This window comes from Lonchura striata, chromosome 11 (assembly GCF_050655825.1).
Source record: "Lonchura striata isolate lonStrDom1 chromosome 11, ASM5065582v1, whole genome shotgun sequence".
Taxonomy (NCBI): Eukaryota; Metazoa; Chordata; class Aves; order Passeriformes; family Estrildidae; genus Lonchura; species Lonchura striata.
Genome location: NC_140713.1, coordinates 17,532,489 through 17,558,311, shown reverse-complemented (window position 1 = coordinate 17,558,311; position 25,823 = coordinate 17,532,489). Strand labels below are relative to the sequence as shown.

Here is a 25,823-nt window from a genome sequence, read left to right as displayed (position 1 = left end):
TCCATAGCTCTGCATCCCTAAAACTTCAGCACTGCCTTTCCCAGTGGTCAATCCTCTCCACCAACAAATCTGCTGCAGAGAGCCAAGGTGAGCTGACATTCAGTACTATTCATTACTGGCTAAGGCAACAACCCTAGTCTGGTATTTCATTGTTTATTTGTGTGACATACACAGGTTCAGCCTCACTGTTTCAGGTTTTCTTGTAGGTCAGAGACCTACAGTTCTGCTGCTCATCCACACTTGGAAATAAGCAGAAGACTATGGAAATACTCACCTTCCAAGGAAGCTGTGGACAAAGAGGAGACAATATTTCAGCTACAACCCTGTGAGTGTTGAGTGCAAGGGGAGTTTTGTGCCTCTCAGGCACAAAGTTTTGGCCTAATATGACCTGTTTTTCCCCAGAGAGTGATGCTTTTGACACATCTTTGCCTCACAAACCATCAGAAGCCCCAGGCCAAAACTGCAGAGACTGTTGCCCCCAATACTGATGTGGATCTGTCTTGCAGTTAGCACCTACCATTAGCAAAAAAAGATATGGGCAATTTTCCAGCCCTCCTCCAATCTGCCACAGTTCTTTCCCAATTCCACTTATGCTTTCCCAGGCACTCAGTGCTGCTGCCAGCTTGACACCATCAGAAGCAAAAGGGACTCACTCCCTGTTCTGTGATCTCTACCACTAGTAGAAGTACCAAATTGGACTTGATGCAAAACTAAAGCCCCTGGACCCTCAAATTAATTACGCTTCACAGGGTGGGATAATTACTGAAATTAGTTTGAGACATTTCTTTACTCTTGACCAGCACATGCTGGAGAGAGCGTGTTACCTGTAAAGTTTGTCTCAAGGATAAGCCTTCTAGGACATAGGTTCCCAAATTCCTTTTTCTTTTGCACTTAGAGGCACTATTTTCACAGAATATGCTGAGTTGGAAGTGACCCACAAGAATCATCAAGTTCAAGTCTGAGGCCTACACAGGACCATCCCCTAGAGACACACTATGTGCCCGAGACCATTGCCAAATGCTTCTTGAACTCTGCCACTGTTGGTGATGGAACCACTTTCTTGTGCAGCCTGTTCCAGTGCCCAATCACTATCTGGGTGAAGAATCTTCCTGCCATCCAATCTAAACCTCTCCCAAAAGAACTTCAGGCCATTCACATGGGTCCTGTCACTGGTCACCACAGTTAGTAGAGATCAGTGCCCCTTCTGTTCCCCTGATGAGGAAGTTGCAACTGCAATGAGGTTTTCCCCCCAGTCTTCTCCAGGCTGAACAGACCAAGTGACCTCAACCACTCCTCATATGGTTTTTCCTCAAGGCCCTTCACCATCTTCCTTACCCTCCTTTGGACACTCTCTAACAGCTTAATAGCTCTTTTATATTGCAGTGAGCAAAGCTGCACACAGGACTCAGGCTGAGGCTGCAGCAGAGCAGAACAATCCCATCCCTCGCTTGGCTGGTGCCACTGTGCCTGATGCACCACAGGACAGTTTCCCACAGGCCCATAGAATGCAGCGCTCTGTAACACCAGGGCACCCACAGCTCTGCCTGCCATCTGAGCACAGCCACCTCCTTCAGTAAAGAGAAGTAATGTCAGCAGGAGGCATTTCTGCCTCCTCAGCAGTATGTCTAAATATCTTTATCATAAAAGCAAATAAACAATGATAAATATCGTTATCATAAGTGAGGGAGGCTGCTGACATCAACATGCCTGAGTGCTCACAGGGCACAAGAGCAGCTCAGCTGAGGGCAGTCCTGTTGCTGAGGCATTGTGACCCACTCTGCTCAATTTTCCAGGTGACTCTGCAAGACAGCTGAACTGTTTTTTCCCCCGTATATTCTCCCTTTCAAAACCAGCAGAGAGGCGAGTCTTTTAAGGAATTTACTGCCTTGGTAGAAAATCTGAAAATGTACATAAGAAGAAAATCTTGTCACGTCTCCTCACAAATAGAAAAGAACTAAATGAACTCCCACTGGGATGCTCTGGCTACCTCAGTGTAACAAAGTTCAGTTTAAGCTGCTTGTTTCACTTGCTATATTGTCTGAGTTTAATCCAATTTGATTTGGAACACAAAGTAGCTCCTTTTTTGCCCTCCAGGAAGCAGCCGGTACAGACAGAGCAGAGAAAAGCACTGGCCTGTCCTGCCTGGTGCACACATGCACACACCAAGCTGTGCTTGTTTCTAGGCTCATGCTTTGCAGATGACCTTTTCTCATCTGTAACATTTTTGACTATTTGTCAAAATCTCACCAGTCTCTTCAAAAGCTAAAGCACCAGGGTAGGTGCTATGGCAGCAAAGTTCTTTGATGTGGAGGCTTGGAGCTGGCTACTTCCTCGCCCTATGGATCACCAGTTTAACACCAGATCATCCCTGTTAGAGGGAGATGTGGAGGACAGCTCTTCTCCAAAAGCACAGCTGTGCAACTCCAGCCACCTCCAACAAACCTCTGCAGGGAGCAGCAGGGGCTGGATTGTTGCCAAGCAAGCGGCCACCGCAGCCAGCTCTGGCCAGCACTGCACTGTCCCCCAGGCCTGCTTTCACAGGAACTAAAATTTAAAAAGGTACTGCCCTGCAATAGCCCAGAGAAAAATATTTTTAAATGCCCATGCACAGCTAAGAGCAAAGCCCTCTCTGCAGGAACCACAGCACTGCCTGGCTTTACCTATCACCTCACACCAGATTTACTACAGGAATTGCCAAGGGGCCACCCTGCACCACGATAACAAAATCTTCCCAGAGACAGAGGCAGAAATAGCCACACAGTGGCTTCATGCCTGCAACACGAGCAAAACAGCTCAGCCTCTCATGACAGCAGCCCTGCACAATGCAGACACACTGATTTCTTTCATCCTTCCATCCCAAATCTGCCCCTTTGACGACAGAGATGAGCAAATATTTAATTAACACATTTGACCTTTTATCAGCACTCAATGCTGATGGCTTTCTGTACATCAGTTAGGTGTGCTTCCCTGCAGCCTGCTGCAAACTTGGGAGTAGGAAAGTGTTACAAGGTTTCCTCACATACCTTTGAATATTTTCTGATACTCCAGGTTTGAAAACTGAGAATGTGAAAGTGTCATGTTCCATAATTTTAATAGCATTTAAGTTTGTATCTCTTATTTCTGTATGGTGGTACAAAGCAGAAAACAAGTGTTACCCAGAAAATCAAAAACCAAAGAACTACCTAGAAAACCAAAACATTTTCATTCTTTTTCCTCTGTATGTTTGAAACTTTCCAAATTTCTTGTGGTAAAATGGTGTTGGAGTAGACAGAACATAAATGATGCCTCAAAATAGCTGAGAACAAGAAGCTCATTGTACTAATATAGCAGAGAGCATCCTGCTCCTTCTGGTTTAGCTGTTACCAGAGACCTTTTCACAATATCATTCTACCAATCCTTAGGTTCCTGATCATTGTTAAAATGCCAAAAATTCTCATATCAATGAGTTATTTTCATTTAAAAGATGTCCCATGTGTGTAGCCTTGCTCAACCCTTTTCTTTCCCCTCACCTGGCTGGATCAGGATGGTTCAGCGAGGAATCACTCACTAAATGCCTTCATTATTTCAGCCTGAAGCTCAGTGTGACCTGGAAATAATACAAAGTAAGAGAAACCTCACCTGCATAAAGGAACTCTTGGTAATGTTCATAAGACATCCAGTGAATGTCACTGAGACCTCAAAGTACAGCAGCACCACTTATACTTGATAATAAACAACACTTTATTTTTACAGTATAAAAATATAGGAACAAAATACTATACAGAAAAATATACAGTTAAGTTGAGATCATCTCAGTCCTATTTAAGACAAACAGGATCACATTGTGCAAGCCCCAGCCTTCAGCAAATACAATTATCCTGGCAGCTGAAGTGGTGGCACACTCAATCTGAATGGGACAGCTGCTGCTCACCACATCTAGAGGCAGAGATGTGCCAAGGGATAACCTTCCAGCACAGGAAACTTGTCTTGCAGCTTCCAACATCCTCACAAGTTTGACTTTGTTACATATAAAATGGAACTGAAGTCCCCCTCCATGATCTGACCTGGAGATGAGTATTTACAGTAGGTGCTAAGAGAGCACCTGCCCACACATCCCCGGGCTGTGATCCCACCCCACGGGCTCACAATTTACACAGACCAGTAGCTGCAACACACTCACACAAACACAACTGGAAGCTCCCTGTCACCAGTTGTGGAGCTGTAAATTGTCCTTTAAGGAAGACAAAAGGTCAGTAAAAACCAGCTGATGTAATCACTGAGCTTCCACTCGTTCCTCAAACCAGAAAAAATCCAGCTCCCTTACCCCCAAAACAACAGAAGCAGCCAGCATTCTTTTCCAATGTACTGGCTGTTTTACTACATTCCTGTCTTTAAGAAAGAACACTGGACTGCAGCAGCCAGCAGTACAAGAATCATCTCCCTCTTTACTTGTACTTCTCCAGTACTATTTTTATTTTCCACAACCAAACTGTCCAAGTTTGTTGCAGGTAAAGCAGGAAAGAGAGAAGGGAAAGGCAGAGAATTAAGGAATTACAGTGCAAATTATATGTTAATGGAAAAAAATTATGAAGGGAAAAGATTCTCTGTAGATTTTTCAAGCCTGTTCTCTCCATGGCCCCAAAACAGGATCCATCCTTGTTGGGGAATAACTGCTAACTGACCCTAGACCTTCAACAGAACAGAACACTGGGAGTGTGCTTCCCACTGGAAGTGTGCAGTGAACTTGCTTTCACACTGTGTATCAGCAATGCTACAAGATGCCTTTTCATCACCCAGTAGTCACGGCAAGCTTCCACAAGAAAGTGCAGTGAGAGTCTCAGGTCTTCAAGCTCCTCTTATTTTATTCATTAGTAGCAGAGATTTGAAATTCCCTGTGCTGTATGCACAGTGGAAAAAAAAAAGTGCAGTAACACACTGGAGACACTTCAGGAACTATTGCTGTGCTGAGGCAGCTTGTGGAGTTTGACTAAAAAAAGGACAGAAGAAGAAATAAGGGCAGGCCTAAAGAGGAATACAGAAGAAGAAAGGAATTGCTCTGGGCACCAGCATATCCCAGTTCCTTCCCACCAGAAAGGTGCTGTAATGGACCCTGTCTCCTGTAAGCAGCAAGTGCAGGACTGAACAGTTGTGTAGGGTTATCAGCAGCATTATTTGGACAGTCTGTGGCAAACATAGGAACAGCTCACTGCCATTTATAGATCTTCACCATCTTCTCTGTCAGAGTAGCCAAGAGGTGGCTTTGGTTCACTTCCAAGGGGCAGATATCCAGCACAGGCAGGTCAGCTGGCAGCCTCTGAAGCAAGGAACCACTTCCAGCATCCCAGAGCTGTGGGAGGGACAGACAAGGTCAAAAACTGCAGAACTCTCCCCTCCTATGCAGAACAGACCTCCCTCTCTCCAGAAAAGATTTCCTCAATTTACTCATAGGACCCTTTCTCTACTTCCACACCTTGCTTGGTAGTTTTTAAAAGACTTGCAGCACAATGCCACCCTGACCACCCTCTCTGATCCCACTTATGAGCTCTCATGCAGCCTGTTGTCCATCTTCTGCATTTGGGCTGCATTTTCATACAAAAGGCAACCCTTGTCCTTTTCCCCATCATTCCTAAAAAGCCTGCATCCTTCTTCTGCAGTGCTTACCACACTATCCTACTGAGTCTGTTACACCACTCAGAAGGCCAGGCTGTGCCATTGTGCCCAGCCCCATTTCCCTGGGGGACAGCAGGGGCCCACTGCCTACATGCCCTTTGATGGATGGAGACCATAGCCTTGCCTAAGACTGGAAGTCCCAAGCTATCAGGAAGTTACATCTGCCACAGCAGTACAACAGACCAACTAACACACGGTAATGTGCATGACAATTCCCACCAAATCACACTGATGCTGTGGCTGATAAGGCTTCTCTCCCAAGAACTCCAATAAACCCCTACACCACACTGAAAGGATCAAGACATACCAGAGCAGAATTGGATGCCTCATCACCAGCACACACAAAGACACTCCCATCATCCTCTGGGCTCTGAAAAATGGCACTTTTGGTCAGCAACTTGCAAGTGGGACCAGCACTGAAAGTCTGAACTGGGTTAGAAGAACACACCACATCTTCTGAGCCTTCTGTCAGTGGGCTGCAAGTCAGTTCCATCATCACACAATGCATACATGGGTTATTTTTACCTGTGTAGTAGAAATAAAAAGGTAACTTTTGAAAAACATACTCACAGATAGACTTTAGCTATAGGAATACAAGCAGCACCAGCCTGCAGCTGCCTCTTTTTGCTTATCCCCAGTTTTTCTCTATGTGCAGATTCTCATTGCTCTAATAAGAGCAGGTGCTGTGTTTCTGCTGTACCCACAGCACCAAAGCTGCTGCTGAGCTCAGCCCGAGCAGTGAGAAGCAGTGGTCAGAGCCTACAGAGACATCCCAGTACGTACCAGGCCTGTACGTTGCCAGGCAGTGCCGCGTGTTGATCTCTGTTTGGAGATCGATGCAACCTCCGGGTTCCAGGGGCAGGTGATGAGGCTGGTAGGAGTTGCCAGCTTTCTGTTCCCAAAAGCAGGCTCCTTCCAAGGTCCCAGCCAATATCCCACCATAAGGCAGCGACGCTGAGGCCATCCGGGGCAGGTAGGACAGCGACACCATGGGGCACCTGGAAGGGTCATTGGCAAGAGTCAGTGCTGTCGGCTGCAGCTCTGCTGGTGTTCTGCTCGCTGCTGCAGAGCTCCAGTTCTCCAACCCTACGGCAAAGAAAGGGTCTAAGCAGGCTGTGAGATGGTCCTTAAAGCAAGGAGTGCCAGTAGATGTGTCAAATATAAATTAAGTCCAGCTTAACTACTGAGCCTTATGTTTTACAGGACCAGCAGACAGCACACATCAGATGAGTGCAAATCAGCATTTGATTCCTAGAGCATAAGAAACAGAAGCATCAGAATTTCACATCTCTTTGTAATTTGTCCTTTCAAAATTAAATACTAAACCCAGCTTCAAAACAAATTCAGCTCTTCTATTTATACTGCACCAGTGGGTCTACTTGTGACCCTTGTGTGCCTTAAAAGGAGCGTAAGTGCTTGGCACCTGCGTAAGTCATATAAAAACACCATGCAACCTTATGAGATTGTGCTAAATGTGAATGTCTGAACAAGAGATTCACATAATACAATTTAAACTATTGTAATTGTTGCATGATTTATGGAAGAAGGTGTGTTTAACTTGATGCATATTAGTTGAGAGGAATGATAAATCCTTCTGCCATACCTTGACTTCTGAGGAACCAGTTCTTGGACATGAGAGTTTGTGTCTCTCAGATCATATATCATGATAGAGCCATTGACCAATCCAGCATAGACATAGTTTGTATCATCAAGACACCAGCAGCAGCTCCACACAGGACGGCCAGCATTGTATGTCTGCACCACAGTGTTTGTTGCCAAGCTGCAGAAGAAAAGCAAAGTGTTGGCCAGTTGCACAAGTATCTGCTGATGAGAAAAATACACAAGTAAGCTAATCTAGCTCTTTAAAGTCTTCAGACAAAAGCATCTCTCTTTAGACCAAATTCTCAATTAACTCCTCCTTTACTCCAGACATGAATCTAAAAACCCAAACAGAATAATCCCTTGGATATTGTCAAGTGATTTACAATTCTTCCAGGCCAATGCTTCTTTTTCCAGTTTGATCTTTGGAGACTGGGAGAGGAAATCTCACAGCAGGGTCTCAGCTGCCTTACTGGCAAGAGAAAGCTAAGTTACTTTTCTGGAAACAATTAGGAGAAGCAATGCTGGTATAGTCCTGTAATACCATATATTCCTGAGATCACAGGGCTCATCTCTTCACATTACATCTCTCATTAATTATTTCCCCTTTTTTTACACAAGAGGAACAGTATTTATGCCTCAAAAGAATCCAGTTTAAGCAAGAGTGAGACAGTGAGTGACTAAGGACAGCTGAAAGTACATTTACAGTATTAATTATTCCTTCTACAAATCAAGTTTCTAAAGAAGAAGAGAGTCCACAGAGGGGCACAGCCCAGAATAGCAGATGAAGTTGGTATCAGATCAGGATGCATTTGCAAAGGGCAGCATTGTCAACATGCTTTTGCACCCTGAGAACAGCACAGAAGACTGCACATATCAAAGTAACTCCAGACATCCTTTGTAACACATGTGCTTCTCCCTGGGGAAGGTGATTATGCTCATGACTCCAGAGAAACAAGTAATTGCTCCCAGTTAAGTGTAAGGGGAACAACTACTAAGATCTAGCTGGGGAAACAGGGAGTTTGATACTAGAGCAGTGACTGGGTCAAAACAACAGGATGAAAAAAAACCCCCAAAACCAAACAAGCTCCCAGTGCTATTTTAAACAACTGCAAGCCAGAGCAGGAGACATAAAGGCATCTTGGATAATTCTTTTGGAGAGGATGACTATGAAATTAGTAACTAGAGAAGAAAGATTGCCAAAGAGGACTATTCTTTCAGAGGGAGACTGAAAAACGTATGAAAGCGCTGCTGAAGCCAACACCTAACTCCAAGACATTCTGGCATCAAGCACAAAAGAAGATCACAAGCTCTGATGCAGCCAACCAGGCAGTGAGCAGATATGGAAGTGTCTGGTTCCTTGCTGCAGTGTTTGCTAACTCTTCAGATTAAACCATGAAAAGAATTATCAGCCTAATCAGTTTGGAATCTGACACCTTGACTTGAGCATCAGAGACAGTTTTATTTACTTTTAACTAGTCTAGCAAACATTTCAACATGGTTATGGGAAATAAACATTCTGTATATTTCTGTTGCAGGATTAAGTTCTCTTCATTGCTTCACTTGTGGGAAAGAATTGAGACTAATTAGTCAAAAAACAGACACTTATCCTGCCTAACCAAATACTGACAGACAGATTGCACAGAGATGTTAACATAACTCAATAAGAATCAGTGAACCAACAAAGTTTTGAAGCACTTTAAGACCGAGGAGCAGCAGAGCAGCAAGAAAACACACCCATAAACTGTAAATTCTAACAGGACTGGACACATTTTTCTCTCAGTCTCTGCATAATTAATCTCCAACCTGCTGCTTTAAGACTCTGGTAGCTCTAGAGAGCCTCTTAGCACATGCTCAACAATGCTGTTTATGCATTTCACATCCCAGATAAATTCTATGATCTGCAAGAAGTTTAAAATTGGTAAAGTCAACATCAGTGCAGAGAAGGAGGAGCCCAGCCTAACTACTCCTTTACTTCTGCTTCATGCTGTACAAGCTCTCACGCTTCACATTTCCCTGCAGTAACAGAAAACCAAGTGGACAGTAAATGTCATGTCTATATATTATGTTATTTATTCTCAACACAGTTGGCTAATTCGTGCTGAATTACTTGTTTTCCACGGGAAAATAATCAGAGAGAGGTAGCTCCATGACACCTCCACCTTACAGACACAAAAGCATCAGTAAGTCCTCCCTTCTGCTAGCTCCCACATGCAGAAAGAATATGCAGACCTTATCTCATCTTTGCAGCATCTTTCAGAAAGCAGAATAGCAAGTGCTGCAAGACAGAACAAAATCCAACCTAACCTCTTGCACACAGCTAAACTCTGCAGGGACAGGCAGCAGGGCTCACCTGGTGAGTTTGAGAGTGTTGTCCAGGGCAGCAGAGAGCAGCAAACCATCAGCTCGAGTGCCAAAGGCCAGGCCCCGAATCTGTTTGCTGTGGATGGGGATGTACTGACTGCTCTTCAGGTTGGCCAAGCTCATCATCTTAACACCATAACCTGCCACAGAAGAAGGGTAAAGCAGATTACTGAGAAGCAGTATATGCATAGAACTGTCTATGCCAGAACTACAAAGTCTGTATTGAAGACTGTGGTGGGACATGTAAATTATTTGTTGTTTGGGTAAGAACTGCCACAAATCATTCTTTAATTCAAATGGCAACAAAGATAAATCCTTAAGGATCCCAGAAAGCAAGAGCAAATTCAGTACCAGTGTTGCAATTCTTGTTACAAGACCTGTTGCTTTTTAGCCAGCTTCTTCAAAGACACTCTTGGGCAGATAAAACCACAAAGAGCAGGATTACATGGCTATTTAAGAGAACAAGCATCACAGCAAAGAATGGTCACAGGTGAACTTAACCTGTGTACTACAAGAGTCACCACAAAGCCTCCATTCAGAGATTCAGTCCCTGGCTACAAATGCCAGAAAAATAAGATCAGTTAAATGAGGAAAACCACTTTGTTAAGCGTAGATAAGGCACATTAACCTCAAACCCATTAAACAAATAACATAAGTTTCATCAGTCAGAAAGCATTTTGCAAATAAGTGCTCTCAGACTCCTAATGCCACACTGAAAGAGCCACTGGCACTGGTCCAGATGCCAGGTCACTGGCCCCTGGACATAACAGTGAGACAAAACGAGGGCTGCCCACGACTTCTTGGCTTCCTATTTCCTCAGTAGGGAACAGTGCTTCAGGCATTCATACTAAAAGGAGTTTTGGGTGGCAAGGTTTTTTTGTTTTGTTTTGTTTTTGGGGTTTTTTTTGTTTGTTTGTTTGTTTTGTTTTTTAAGAGTACTGACAAATTAGCTGCATGTACATCAATCCACCTACAATTTGCATTCCAGCAGGAGTGCTGGAGACCCTCTGCTAGGACTCTGCCATAGCAGTGCCAAACAAGCTCCTTTGCTAGGTAGAAGCTACCAATGCAGGGGCAGATGAAGTATGGGGAGTCTTACAAGTATTTTCAGCCTACAAGGCACATGCAAAGGCCAAGCAGCAAAACAGGGAGCAGGGACAAAGCAGAAATGACATTAACTTGTACTTCTGAGCCCTGAAATGTTGACTTGCTTAATTACCAGGAATAAAGGTAGACTGTGGAGAAGGCTGTGATACCACAAGACAACTCAGTGAGTCACAGTATGCCATCACTCTGCAGTTGCCAGTCTGAGACACCAAAAAAACCTTTTCCAAGTGGTACTTGCGCTGGCTTTGGCTGGAAGGGAGGCTGCTTGGGAGGCAGGTGTGGGAGCTGCCAGGCTGCTGCAAAGTGCTCACATTGTACTGGGCCACCAGAGCCTTCAGCTCCTGCAAAGAAAAAAGCCCAAAGAGCTTTAATGCATCACCAGCACTGTAACCTTCTGTGCTGTCTGCTTCAGGTGCTCCAACTGTACTTGTTCTCAGATAAAAGCGGGAAATATAGTCCCATTTCCATGCTATTCCTGAAGTACTACATTTCTAAGTCCATGGCCTATGACAGTGAGCAACAAAAGCGTTCAAATGCTGTGTAAATGCTGGCAAAATGTATTCAAAGTCTGATATTGTATGTATTACGCTCTGTGAAAGAGAGGACTCTTGGGCAACACATAAAAGCCAGTAACAATTACCAGATCAATGCTGTTTAGAAGGGAATGAACTGCCAAGTATTATGTGTCCCTAAACACAAGAGAAAGTCAATTAAAACCATTTTCCAGAATTTCCAGAATACCCCATAAAAAAATAAAAGCCCAAGATTCAACACAAAGGGCGTTGCAGGAAACAAGTCAGTCTATTTAATGACAATGACCCTGTTCTTGTAAACCCTGTGCAGCAAATTCCAGGAACGACACAACTCTCAAGAGCTCCAGCTCTGTCTTCTATCACCTCCTCCCCTCTCTTTTCCTCCACCTCAACTGATGAATGCTCAAGGATATTCAGCAAAGGCATGGCCAAGAACAGCTTCTGTGAAGAACAAGGTATTCCTTGAATTTCTTTTTCTGTTGAGATCAGGAGTGAGGTGGGAATGAAGGTAGTGGCATCAGCATATTGTGAGTCAACCAGAAGTGTCCCTTTCCAAAAAGTATTTTGACCATCTTGTAACCCAAGGTCAAAACCAGACAATACAGCATCTCAGGGATATTTAAGAGGGAAGGTATAGTGAAGGAAAATTGCTACTTGCTTTCTGTTGTCTAAGCAATGCAGGTTCTGCTTCAAACACTATGTAATCTTTAAACAATTAAGGGTCACAAGAATGAGATTATGAATATATCAGTAATTGCAAGTCAGCCTCAATACTGAACCAGCCACCACCACTTAACCTGCATCAAAGCAAAGGTAGCAGTTTTCAAAAAGGCAAGATCAAAGTTCAAGCTCTACATTAATAGTTATGAAGACCTATAACTTTTTGGAAGCTGCTCAAGAGGAGAGCAGCTCTGATACTTTACAGAGGTCTGATCTCTTTGGCATCAAGCACATTGCAAATGTCCCACGGGAATATAAAAATTTAAGGAAAAAAAACAAAACAACAGGAAGCTGGAGACTCCAGATCATTCCATTAGAGCAAGAAAAGACAAAACAACCTGGGCAAGGATGAAGGGGTGTGAGGGTTGCCAGGATGCTTATGATGAAAGCTATAGCTTCAGGCTTAGAGTAAGGAGTCAGTCAAAACACAACTAACTTAGAAGAAAGTAACTTTTAATCAAAAATTTAATAAACTCAGTATTTCTAAAAGGTGAAGGGAGAAAATCACCATCACTGGGGATCAGAAGAGATTAAAATTATCTGTTGTTCTGGGGACCTTACAAAATTCTCCCTGTCACCTGCACTCAACATTCAACTTTCACACAAGTTATTAAAAAGGAAACAAGGCAATTAAAATCACAAGGATTATTAATGTTTACATTTAAACACAATGGACAAACCCAGCAGAACCGGGAAGTCTTACTGAAGGCACATTAGCAAGGTGATTAAAAACACTGTGCTGCAGACAAATTCCACTAATTGTGCTCAAAAGAACATTCTGTTCATTATGTAAAGGCCTATGCTTTCCTTTAAGATGCTTTGCAGTTTTCTTGATGCCTGGTGTCAACTAATGGCCTTGAGAGCAGACTCCTCTCTCTGCACATGCTATGACTGTCTCTAGATTTCAGCTCACCTTTGCAGTGATGAATGAACACAGTCACACCGGGGGAAAGAATGGGCTATGGAGCAAAAGTCTTTCTGAGGAGCATACAGGAGAAGAAGCAGCAGAGGAGCATAATGAATAGGAAAGGAAAACCACCAGTTGCAATAAATTCAGAACAGTTTTGAGTTATTAGGTTACAGCCCTAATAGCTGATATGGTCTCAATAACATTACGTACTTCAATAACAAAATATAATGGACAAGACTCTCGAAGGGTAAGAGCACAGAAAAATGCATACAAACCTAAAAAAATGACATAACTAGTGCCATGACTGCTGCTGGGCACAGTTCAAGAACATTAGCAACAAAAAAACCGGAACAATTCCACCCTACACTGCAATCAAGCAACCAGGGCTGGGCTAGAAACCTCCCAATCTAAATATTTCTATGCAAGTAGTTGCTTTACTATATGACTTCTCATAAAACAAGGAGCTCATTAGGCATCTGCTCAAAATGCAATCAAACAAGTTAAAGACTTTTGTGGACTTCCTGCTGACTTTTTTGCTCCCTAGTATATTGTTTTACTTTAAGTTTATTCACAGTATAAACAAGCACCTTAAAATTGCTTCCAGCATTTGCATTAACCACTATAGTACAATGAAGAATGCAGTATAAATACTGAAATAGAGCTTAAAGAACACAGGGTACCTAATCTTTATAACATGTGACTTCAATTCCGTTAGACTGGATACTCCATCATTTAAGACCAAATGAATCACAGGAAAACATTATGGACCTGCAATTTTATCTTATTGGCATTTTTCTTAAGCCAAAGTTTGAAGTGGACCAATTTTCTTATTAGTGATGATGAGCATATGGCTTCATGCAGGAATGTAGGAAATTTATAAAGCCTTATCTTAAGTCACACAGGAAGACTTCAGCTAAGAGGATGTTGTTTAATGTACAGATATGAATAGCCAAGGCTATAAAAAAGATTCCAGGAATAAAAAGCCTAAAAATAAGCAGGCTACTAGACAGTGAGAGGATATTATCTGCCTCATTCAACAAAAGGTAGCAAACTGGCAATGAAACAGACTCTTGGAAAACCTAGGTTTTCACTGGAAAACCTTCACAGTTTGAAGCATTGGCAGAGTCCATAATCTATAGGAATTATGTAAAAGAAGCTGGGATGAGTTACAAAATATCTCAGTATTGCATAAGCCAGAAGGAAGCAGTCATTCAACAACCCATCATTTATAGTCAGTAATTTGTGTTCTGAGAGAGGTGCCTCTCCACAGCTGCTCAGCCTATGTACAGCTTCCCCTGTTTGACAGGCCAGGGCCCAGGGCACCAGAAGGTGTTAAACTGAAATGTTGACTAACCTTCAAAAATACCCAAACCCCTAAGGTTTTTTTGTTTTCTTTTGATTTTGCAAGTAGCCATGCCTCTTCACAAACTGCTTCTCAAAGACTCTTGACTAACTAGTGATAGTAGGTTGTATTGCAGGTTTACTACAGAGATTTCCAAAGCTTATTTTGATGCAAGTACAAGCAAGATGAGGAGACTAAGTCTGGTTCTTTATCACCATGCTTTTCCAGGCACCACAAAACCTGAGGGGAAACCTGCAACATCAGCATTCAAACAACTCTAGTGTTGTGCTGCAAGTTCAACTAAGGCTTAAAAGCACAAGAAAAAGCCAGAGTTTTTATAGCACACATGAAAATTCCAGCCCAGGATGTCTTTACCAGCTTGGGATGATTCACCAATTGAGTTTACTAAACCTTGATGATTACTAAAACAGGAATTCTGTCCTCTCACCTCTAAGGGAAGATGGAAAAGGCAGGCTGAAGAGAAAGAAACATTATGTGTATTTGTGGCATGAGACTCACCTGAACTTGCTTGCGGAGCTTTCTGCATTCACCTGTCAGAACCTGGAGCTGGAGACGGCTCTGTGCAGATTCCAGCTCTGCCTGTCTCCGCAATATTTGCTCCTTTTCTAAAGAGCTGGAGGAAGGAGAGGAAAGCAAACCTCAGGACTAGGTATTATCTTGGATACTTTTCTGGGCTGTTAGCTCCTGCCCTCTGACTTCATCCCACCATAAGTTCTGTTCAGGCAAATCCACAGTCACAGAAAACCTGGTACTGCACTAACCCAACACATTCACCTTGAGATATTCAGTTATGCAATTGTTCTGAATGACTCACTTCAAGTATTGTTCCAGCAGCCTTTCTCCTCATCCTCTCCAAAAGGACTAATTTAGTAGAGGAGAGTGAAAGAGAAATCAATTTTCCTTCCCCTACAGAAACACTTAAGCAAATCCTATACCACGATGTCCATGTAATACACTGTGTCAGTAACACAGCACATCATAGCATAACTATATTACAGCAAGATCTTCAAGCTTGTCTCTACTACCAGTAGCTAATCTTGTATTTTAGGAAAATATATCTGTACCAGAAAAAAATGATACAGATAAATTCCCTGTGAATGCCCATAAAAAAGACCCACTTACAACCTCACCTTGAGCCCAAAAGTGCATACACACTATTTAGCAACAGCACTTTGGATAAATTACTTGAATTTATTTCTTTCTTATAGGCTTACATGAAGGAATAGCTAAAGTGGGGAAAGAAACACCAACACTCCTTAAAATTAGCTTTACACTTGGTCTGTGTTGCCCACTGCATTCTGTATGTCAAAAGCTGCAATATTCCAGTTATTTCTGTCATTCATGTGCAAAGAGCTCTAGCTTGCCTAGGTATTTTGCAAATGCACAGACCTAACCTAGCATGCTCCAAAGCACAGAATTCTGTCTTTTCCTTATAGCTTTTTCATGTGATTTTTTTTTTCCTGCAGAAGAAACAGATGAAATGCCTATTTAACAATCATATACACACTCTTTATGTCCATACTCAAAGCCTGAAGGCTGGTAGGTTTTTTGAATGTGACAAACAAACCCCATGATCTTATACCTAATTTAAGACTATGTGCAAACAAGACTAATGCATGCACACACACATCTCTGCTCCACTCATGGCTGTGTGCCAAAGGCAGCTACTGCCAGCAGCTCCATGTACCCACAGACAATCACTGCTCCCTGACTACAACAAAAACAGGAGGCAGAGGAGGGGCAGGGCATGTGGGGAACGGCTGCAGTGAGGTTCTGAGACACAAACAGAAGTCAGACAACTACCCCTTCATGAGAGATAACAAGATTTACACCCCAAAATGTCTTCCATGCTTTTCAAAAAAATAATACATATAATTAATTTTTCTGTGTTAATCCAGTGAAAGAAGCATCACCCTTCTAAAGGTACACTTCAAACACCATCAGGCTGTGGCAATCTGGAGAGAAGAGATTCTTTCCTTTCTGACTGTTACTCCTCAATCATTTCTGATCTATAATTACCAGGATAGTGAGGTTTCTGTTGAAAGACTGCCTTGAAAGAACATTAGTGTAGTTGTAGACGTGAAGAAACCCCAATTAAATTCTATTCAACATGAGACTCAGAAGAACTCAGATATCTGCAGCCTTTTCATTTCAGAATAGTATCTGTGACAGCATCTTACTGAAAAGAAATGAGTCCCCATTTTCATACCTGCTTTTCCCTTTTTCAATACGAAGTCTACATTTAAGTTGGAACGGGAAGTGGGAGTCATAGTAATGCTTGCTGACCTTTTGCAAGTAAAGCTACATGAAGAGTTTGACTAAGCAAGATGGAAAGTGATTCATATGAGGTATTACTCTGTTTAATGCATACAGAAAAGATGGCAGAAAAGGTCAGCTATTCACCCTCCTTGCATTCCTAACTATGCCTTGCTTTTCCCACCTAATGATGAATTAGCAATATACAGCCTTTTAGCATCAACTTTGCATGTTGTCCCATGATAACATTTCAGGATATAGCAAAAGACAGCTTTTGCTGTTTCAGGGCCACAAAATGCAAACTCAAGAATTCTGTTCCAACAGAAAATTAAGATATGCAACACAGCAAGGCCTTGGTTCTTTAAGGTAGCTATACTCCTGATAAACCCCAAGGGACTGTACAAATTGCTTCAGACAGTGCAGGAAATGAAAGCATGAAGCAGAAGGCAGAGTGCAGCTCTCAGTGCCAGGTACCTTCTCATGCGCTCCTGCTCACTGGTGTCCAGCGCTTTCAGCGTGCGGGCATACAGGACCACGATGTCGGAACGCTTGGCCTTCTTATTGCACTGAAAGCAAACACAAGCTCAGCTCATCTACAGGCATTGAACTACCCAAATTATGCATCCCTACGAGTCCCTAGGTATTGTTTTATTTAGCTCTGAAAGGAGGGGCTTTCTACTGGAAAACAATGCCACAAACACAAGTATGTTTGCAATGTGCTCCCTCATACAGACACCAGAGCTCTAAGCAGGGCTACAACTAAAGTTGCATATTCTACTTCATCTTTAATAAGCCATCTCCTTGCCTCCCACTAAATGCATTCTGCTAATGCACCAGCAAAGCAGCATGATCAAGTAAGTTCCAGGGACAAAAAAACTCAAATCAGACAAAGAAGTGAAAACAAGAAGATCTAGAACAAAACACCAACCCAGCCTCAGGTCTGAAAACACCAAGACTTGCTGCTTGGCCAACACACAAGGATTTAGGAACCCCTGAGTATACTCCAAACTCTTATTTCTGTACTATATTCCTTGAATCACATTGTACAGGCCCAAATCCATAAGTGTTCCAGTGTTGTATGAAACACTAACATCTCACTGACTTGAGTGACACACAGGGAGTCAGATATTTCAATAATTTTCTCCATCTAGCTGCAATAATTTAGTACATTATATTCACCTTAAAAAGAAGGCAAGTTAGAACTTGCAGATGCCATAATTTCTTCCAAGTTTGTTCTGCAAATATTCTTTGTTGATGAGAAAAGAGGCAGGTGAATACTCAGATCGAGTAACCTCAGCTAAACATTCAATTACTGTGTGTGCTTCAAATGCAGGCTTGTCTATTACTTAGCAGCGCAAAGATATCACAAGCAATAGTATCAGAGCAGAAAACCTCCCCCCTTTGTAAAAACTGATGTAAATGGCCAAGACAGTTTTCCTGGCAGTCAGCAGCTGCCACTGGCAGGATCAGGAATGCTGCAATTTCACAGTAACTCACACTCAAGCCACTTAGCATACAGACCATGCACAGCAACTCCAGGCCATTCAACCAGAGAACGCCCAGTTGCAAAGGAGGGTGACAGAAAATGAAGGAAAGATGATTTAGCTTCAAGGTTCTCTCCAGAGCAAGTTCTCCCAGGAACTTTTTAGTATTTGTATCATTGGAAGAGAAAGAGAGAACAAACAACCCTTGAGATGTTAGCGTTCAAGAAGAAAGCAGTCACAAAATTCCAAAGAGTAAATATGCCAGGCAGGTCTCTCAGAATTCTGTCTGGGCCTGAAGTGTGGAAGAAAAGCTTACACAGAATTGACAGGGGTAAGAAAAATCAACTTTGGACCTTTACTATGGCAACAGGGATTCTTTAGGTTTAGTCACAGCACACATCAAGAGGAAGTTTCTTGTTGAGAGAAGGGAATCCTGCAAAGTCAAGCAAGAATACAGAAGCTCTCAAAATGACAAAGCCAAAGAAACCCCGGGCTTCCAGCCACCGACTCAGAAAGTGCCAGAACTGAATCCTATTTACAAGGTACTCATTGACCTATTTTTTGTCAACATTCCTTCATGGAAAAAAGGAGTAAGGAATGGAAACATCACATAGAAGTGTAGACCTCATTGAAGGAGATCAGTATTAACCATAGAAAGAAATCTTTCAAATGCTGATTTACCACTTGCAAAGGGACATTAAAAGATGTAACCTGGTTCTCAGTTTGCTCTCTGCTAGCTTCCTAAACAACCCGGTCCTCTTAAAGGCTGCAAAAGCAGACACAGCTCAAAACAGAAGATTAATCAACTGAAAACCAAATTAGATGATCTTTAGGGTCCTTTCCAACCCTAACCATTCTGTGGTTCCAAAACATTTCTCAGACAGATTTTCTGTCCAATAACACAGTCTTTATGCTTAGTTAATTGCGTCTAGGAATCCATCTGCTATTTCCATTCCAGGTGGTTCTCTCCAGTACCAAACTGGGGCATTCTGAAACTATTCCCAAGTTGAGCACTTGAACTCTCAAACCTTTTCATCTGCTATTCACAAATGCTCTACTTCAGGGAGAAGATCCAAGTCATAACCGACCTTTTAAAGTACTGCTAGTTGTTACAGGCCTAATAACATCAAAATAACGGTCAGTGACACATCTGAGGCACAGGTTAGGCACACATAGTAAGTGCTTTAAGTGCTTTCCAGTGCACATAACAGGCATTTTACCTGAGGACACTTCCCTGCCTGTCCCTTGAGCCACCTCTCAATGCAGGTGTAGCCAAAGAGGTGCCCACACCGCAGCGCAGACAGGCGGTGGTCCCCAGCGTTGGTCCACTGCTCAAAGCAGATCGCACAGGTATCTCCTTCCTCCTCATCCTGATGTGCAACAGGAACTGATGACTCCAGTTTCTTTAATGGAGTTGTCTAGGATTAAAAATTACAAAAACAACACAATTGTTTCAGAAAATGCAGCATTTATCGTATATAATTTGTCTCTAAAAGCATTTAGTTGACCTTACTTGCTTTTGCTGGACTTCAGGTTCATCTTCATGATTTTCATGTTCTGCAGAAGCTTGAGACAAAGCTTGAGATGGTTCTGCTTGGACCTGATTGGAAACTAAAGAAAGCATTGCTTAAATAACCTGATTCATAATGGGGTGAAAAGGAGTTTTCCTGCTTTGATCTGAAATCATCAGGACACAGGTAAAGTAGTGACACAGCACAGTTTCATATCAGTGCCCTGGACACAGGCCCTGTGTGTAAGGCCTTCTACATGAACAGTAGTGCTGAATAATGTTATGTTTTCTTTTATGAAAAGCAACAGAATTTCAGTGAAAAAGGCGAGGTCTTTTAAGGACAGCAATTGTTATCAGAATTTTCTGACCTGCACAAAACAAACAGACCTGGTCTATAGTTAGGCTGATGTAAGATTATATTCCTGCATCATTATGCCCTGAGAAAGACAGACACCGATAGCAGAAGTTGCTTTGCCAAGGGATCTAGGCATGCATATTTCATGTGCCAAGAAAGCATTTCCCGTATGCTGGCTGTCCATTCACTCTGACTTCAGCAGTTTTCCAGCTGGTAATTGTCTGAATTACCAATTCTGCTGGTATTCTCCCTATGTTTTTGTGGTGGGCCTCTGTCAGCCCATCTGTTGAGGCATGGGCACACTGAATTGCTATGTGGAGATCACCACCACTAGCACAGTAAAAAAGGAGCAGAAATCACTGCTTCCCCTCTGGCTCCTGACAAAAGAATCAAAGCAGAATTAGTAATCAAGGCAGATATTCTCCATCCAGTGGAAGAATCACCTGACCTTGCCTAATGTCAATAAAGCCTCTGTGGTTCTGGGCTGTAAGAGGAGCCACTGGCTTATATAAGCAACAAGGGAATTCCAGAAAATCCAGCAGAGAGCATATGTTCACACAATAATATACAGCACATAACAGCTTGAGCTCCCGTCATGTGTAAAACTAGCCCAGAGCAAGCAGAATAGATCTGTTCAAAAGACCCCTCATACACATACCCTCTGAAAAAAGGTAATGAGGTGGGCTGGCCAATCAAAACCAAAATGAGGGCGGAGAAACAATCAATCATTCCTTAGAGACGGAAGTAAAAAAATATCCTTGTTCTTGTGTTCTCTGGGCATCAATAATCTTGACTAGCAAGTTAACTATTTGGCACTCTTACATAAACTGTGCTTGTTCATCACAAAAAATGTCATCGAAGTGTATGTCAGCCTGTGAACATGAGTTTAGATAAAAATTGTGAGACAGAAAGAAATGAGGAAAGATAAACAAAAAGCATCTCCATCTCCTCAGCTAAGTGCCACACAGGAATGAAAAATAAACTAAAGCAGGCTGAAATCTCAAATAATTAAAAAATACTGAAGCAGAACCTGCTCTGAAAGCACTTTCCGATGTCCAAGATGTGACTTGATGTCTTCAACAGCACTCTTTAATAATATATGAGAGTGGAAGCATGGCAAGCAATAATCTCTAAATTTAAGTTACAAATAATCCTGGAAATGTTCAGAATAAGTAGCAGTCTGCAAACACAAAAAGATAGTATTTAACATTATGGTAGCAATCACCCATTGCTGCTGCTGCTGCTCTTAGGAGCTGCTTGCCAGGAAGCCGTGTGGCAGCAGCCTGCTCCTGTCAGATGTGGGCACAAAGATCTCTGAGCACCGTCTGTTGAGAAGCTCGAAAGGATTTCCCTGCTGAGTTTTCAAACAGTGAGAAAAGTGTCTGAAATCAGTCACTACACAGCTCCAATACAGCACAAACCTCCTGAGCCTGCTGCTGGAGGAGTCTCCTGGGCTGATGGTAACAGTGGTGCTGCTGCCTCCACTGTTTCCTCCGCCTCTTCAGAAGTGCTGCTGTCAGAGTCACTCACTTCTATTGTCTCGACTGGGTGCTGTGCCTGGGTATCCCTCACAATAGTGGGGAACTCCGGGTGTGGAACTGGCCCTGCAGATGGCTCTTGGGTCCTACTGACTTGAAAGTAATGGTCCAATGCTGCCCTGCGTCCAGAAATACAGGAAACAAAAGCCACAGTTATTTCAGGTAAGCTAAAGACTCATCCTGTTTCCCCATGAATGTTTGCAGGAAAATTTCTAGGCTTTGCAGCAGGAAGGTGTCACTGTTATCCAGTCAGGCCTTCTCCGGTAGTGGGGCACTCACATAGGATAGACCACATATGAACAATCAGCAGGATCAGCAACAACCCATTTTGCTTATTTCAAAGAAAATCTTCTCATTACAACAACGACATTGCCTTCTTTTGTGGGAGAAGGGGATGGTAGGGTTGGAGAGGAGAAAAACATAGTATCATTCTCTAATAAGCCTAAGGAAACTCCCAAGCTGTCTCTCCAACCCTAACTCAGCCTTGGTTCCTAGAGGAACTGGTACTGTGAAATGCATGCCACTTGGATCAGAGCCTCATTCCATCTACTTTGTGCTTAGTCTTTCTACTTTCCCTCTTCTTTTCTACTGGAACTTTGACCCTAGATAGAAACATTCTCCCCTTTTCTGCCACCAGTTCAGCTATCATCTCAATTATCCTTCAGTTTCTTGGGTTGCCTTCCAGCCCTCACAACTACAGTGACCTTCACAGGCAATCTGAGGGCAAACAATACAGTTGTGTTTAAACAGCGGGAGGAGAGGAGCTTTTGGTCTTGCTGTATATAAAAGCAATGCTTCAGTTAATTATAATTTCACCCTTGGCACATACAAAAGCTAGAATGATGAGAGAAAAACAAATAAACTAAAAATTTGGATTTCTTTCTGGCTGGAGAGTATCCCCACTCACCCCCCTTTAATCCCATCCAAATGGTATTAAACAGAGAGGATATTTTGTTTTGTCTGAAAGAAAAAAAAAACAAAACAAAAAACAAATCAAAACAATAACAAAGCCTTACAGAAAAATATCAGTTTGTATGTTTGTGATAGTTTCTGCAGCAACTGTCACCAGCAAATGTAATCAGGCAGACCCCAAACCAAAGGTGAAATGAAAACCAGAGAACAAGCTCCACTGAGCTAAAAGTTGGCTGGAACTGTTGAGAATCAGCAGGAATCATAGACAGGAATCTGGCTGTGCAGAGGGAACAGCAGTAGCAGAAGCTCTGCAAGCAAAATTCAAAATGTAGAAGGGCTCAGAAGTCAACATCACCCCTGCCAACATATGGAACAAGGGGTTCACTTAACAAGGGCAAAGAACATGCCAGAAGAGACCAGAAGTCGCTGTGCTATTACTGAAAAGCTAAGTGAGGTACTCTGGATTTGGCCCTAGCCACACACCTGAGCTGGGCTCTGAAAGCCAGGAAGCAAGGACATTTTGAACTGATGCTGGACTTGATCAGGGGGCAGTTCAGACCCAATTTTGTTTCTGCTTTACCTGGCACTGATTGTCCTCTGGGAACCACCAATTCTCTGCTGCCTGCGAGCTCTCCTCATTGGCGGGTGCTGTGTGAGCTGTGGCACGGGCAGTGGTTGGTACTGATCCAATGTCCCTTGTAGCCTCTGCTGCCCACTGGGGGCTGTGGCAGGACCCGTCTGCAGGTCAGGCTCTGCAGGTGCTTCCCCTGCACCAGCGCTGGCTGTGACAACAGCATCCTCAGCAGGAAGGGCTGCAGCGCTGCCTCCTCCTTCCCCGAGCACAGGAACGTGGGACGAGAGCGCTGTGTGAGCAGAGGGCTCCCGGGGGAGTGTCTGGAGGGTCTCCACTGAGTAACCAGCCACTGGTTGGAGATCAACTTCCATCTCTTCTTGAGCCATTTCTGCAAGGAGTTGAAGAAAACAACTATTTACTTTTAAGTGTACTCTACTTGTAGCCTGATGGTAGCAAGAACCAGGTACAGCACTCAGTGACTAAAAACGTTTGTAGAATTCAGTCAAGAGAAAATTTGTCCTTTGCAGCAGAGCTAAACCACAAGTCAATAGACACATGTGAGTTGGGAGCACCCTCCCAGAGTCCTGGGCTCCAAGTCTTTGGCTTGACAGCAGTCAGCACATTGCAAAATCAACTTAAATAAGCACTTGGATGAGAATGTAGAGTTAATGTTTTCTTGCTGCCATCATTTACTTGCCAAGTAAATTCATGTGGATCTTGAGGAACAGTTGGAAATATCTAAGAGACTCTCCTGGCTGAGCAGCACTGCACAAGCACCCACAGATTCAGCCAGGAACAAGCTCTGTGACACAGTCCTTTGCTGCACTGGTCTCGACCGACATTCAAGTTTTTTCAAACAAAATTGCCTTACTGTAACAGATCACTGTGACCCTTACCCACAGTGCACTGAACAGCCCTGCAGGTATTTACTAACACCAGAAAAAACCAGAAAGGGCATGACAGCAGAACATGCGACTGAGACATTACTGGTACCAAGTTATCTGCAGCATCAGCATTTGTGGATCCATAGTTAGCCCAAGACTGGATAAACATGAAATTTTCAGTAAAACTGCATATATATTAAGGATGGCTGCCCTTCTACATCTTTGGCATATGGATATCAGGTTACCTCCAAAACAGGAGTACTACCTTAGGGTTTGAAGGAAAATAGAGACAACAGTTTGTGCATTATTAATTCTCATGCTGCTGTCAGCCACCAAATTAAGAGCACTTTGGTCACACTGTTCTTACAGCACAAAAATGTTCAAGATTGTCTCAGTAACTGAATGAACAGATTCACCAAAAACTCAAAAGTCCTTTATTGGAAGAGGTGTGTGGATTAAATTCTGAGAGCAGCTGGAAATCATTCACATTCTCCAAAAAGTACTTAGCAATAATAAACTTGAAAAGCCTTGGGAATTGCAGATCTTTAGCACTATTTAGAAGTCCAAAGTATAAACACCAGTTCTACCAAGCTGGTAAAACTTAACACAGCTAAGGTTGCATAAAGAGAGCAAATGCTAGTTGTGTATAAAAAGTAGCTAGAAAATGTATACAAAAATTAATAAAAGAGGTTGTACTAAGGTTCAAGTATTTTTACAGATATTTTTAAAAAATTCTAACTTATCAATTTCATAATTCTTATCCTGATCACCAATTCAGCCTAAGCCAGACCAAAAATAGACATTACCATTTCCCACCAGAACAGCTGCATGGCCAGATGAAGTACTCCAGCTCTAGTACTACGTTCATGTTCATGATAGAATTGCTACCCAAAACTGTAATAAACCCTTTATTTTCACCACATAGAATCATGTTAAGGGTTAAAGATACAGTCCCAAATGCCCCTGCCAAGGGCAGGGACACCTCCCAGCAGACCTTATCCAGCCTGGCCTGGAGCACTTCCAGGGTTGGGACATCCACAACCTCACCGGGCAACACGTTCCATTACCTACATTAACTGTGAGATTTATAAAAGCGTTCATAATACCATTTTCACGATTAAATCTTGGAATCTGGCCCGAGGAATTATCAAGTCAGGCCTCCCTTCAGCCAGCCCGGGAAGAGCCCGCAGATGGAGGGTTTGCACAAACCTTCCCGGGCCCAAGAGAGGAATTCCGGGCGCTCCCAGAGGGCCGGGCCGGCCGGCAGCCCCCGGGCTGGGGCAGCAGCTTCCCCTTGCGAGGGCACCCGCAGGGCTCTGCCGCACCTGCCTCACCATGAAATCACCAAGACAAAACTGCCCCGGCGCGGCCCAAGCGAAACACGCGCTCCGCAAGCGCGGATGCTCTGCCGCCTTTGTCACAGAGCTCGCGTGTTTTAAAGGCGAACCCGCCATAACAAGGGCACGGGACAGGGATTTCGCCCATCCGGCAGCCGCAGGCAGTGCGAGCGCCCGGAGGAAACCCGCTGTGCTGGAGAGCTCGGCCGGGCCCCGGGGATGGAGCAGCGCCGGGACCGAACCCGGGACCCTGCCCGAGCCCGAGCCCCCGCCCGGCCCCGCCGCCGCGCGCTCACCTCCACCGGGCCCAACCGCCCGCTCGAGCGCCGCGCCGCCCCGCCCCCGCAGCCCTATTGGCTGGCTGCTACACCCCGCGCCGCCTGCCATTGGGCGAGGCAGAGCGTTTCCGCCTTCTCATTGGCTAATCGCTCTGTCCGTCGGTTAACGCAACTGAGAGTAACGGGACGAGAGGCAGGGAGGTAGAGCGTGCTCTGATTGGTCAAAGCGACGCAGTGAAGACCGGCTGATTGGGCAACGAGGCCTCTGACGGCATAGGGGGCGGGGCGAGAGCAGGGGAGCGGGTTGTCATTGGCCGAGCGCCGCGTGGCGAAAAGAGCGGGAAGACAAGTGCGTTCAAACCGGGGGAAGTGGGCGGGGCGCTGCCATGGCGGCGGCGGGGCCCGCAGGGAGGCCGGGAGCAGCTGGGGAGGACAGGGGAAAACCAGGGA

The 25,823-nt window shown here is 43.8% G+C and overlaps 1 protein-coding gene across 3 annotated transcripts; it reads right to left on the bottom strand.

The window, feature by feature from the left end:
- Positions 1–3,702: 3,702 nt before the first annotated feature.
- Positions 3,703–25,423, bottom strand: RFWD3 (ring finger and WD repeat domain 3). Of its 3 annotated transcripts, none has more exons than XM_085589687.1 (13): positions 24,968–25,423; positions 22,881–23,262; positions 21,272–21,507; positions 19,499–19,596; positions 19,206–19,403; positions 16,976–17,067; positions 14,744–14,858; positions 10,832–11,060; positions 9,602–9,752; positions 7,253–7,429; positions 6,433–6,647; positions 5,957–6,174; positions 3,703–5,326 (listed from the first exon to the last, which is right to left on the bottom strand). In XM_085589687.1, the coding sequence occupies exons 2-13, from the start codon at positions 23,258–23,260 to the stop codon at positions 5,183–5,185; spliced, it is 2,253 nt and encodes a 750-aa protein (XP_085445813.1). In that variant the 5' UTR covers positions 23,261–23,262; positions 24,968–25,423; the 3' UTR covers positions 3,703–5,182. The 3 variants fall into 3 exon arrangements, with proteins under 3 accessions (XP_085445813.1, XP_021396761.2, XP_085445814.1); XM_021541086.3 differs by having other exon boundaries at positions 25,392–25,423; XM_085589688.1 differs by lacking the exons at positions 14,744–14,858; positions 16,976–17,067 and having other exon boundaries at positions 25,392–25,423.
- Positions 25,424–25,823: the final 400 nt, after the last annotated feature.

What these genes read in the sequence shown, in the direction of transcription:
- RFWD3 (XM_085589687.1), bottom strand. Translation starts at nt 23,260, where the DNA reads ATGGCTCAAGAAGAGATGGAAGTTGATCTCCAACCAGTGGCTGGTTAC. An exon ending in AGGCAGGGAAGTGTCCTCAG is followed by an intron (nt 17,068 to 19,205) that starts GTAAAATGCCTG and finishes GTTTGCTTTCAG; the next exon opens with TGCAATAAGAAGGCCAAGCG. An exon ending in GAGCAGGAGCGCATGAGAAG is followed by an intron (nt 14,859 to 16,975) that starts GTACCTGGCACT and finishes TCCTTCCTCCAG; the next exon opens with CTCTTTAGAAAAGGAGCAAA.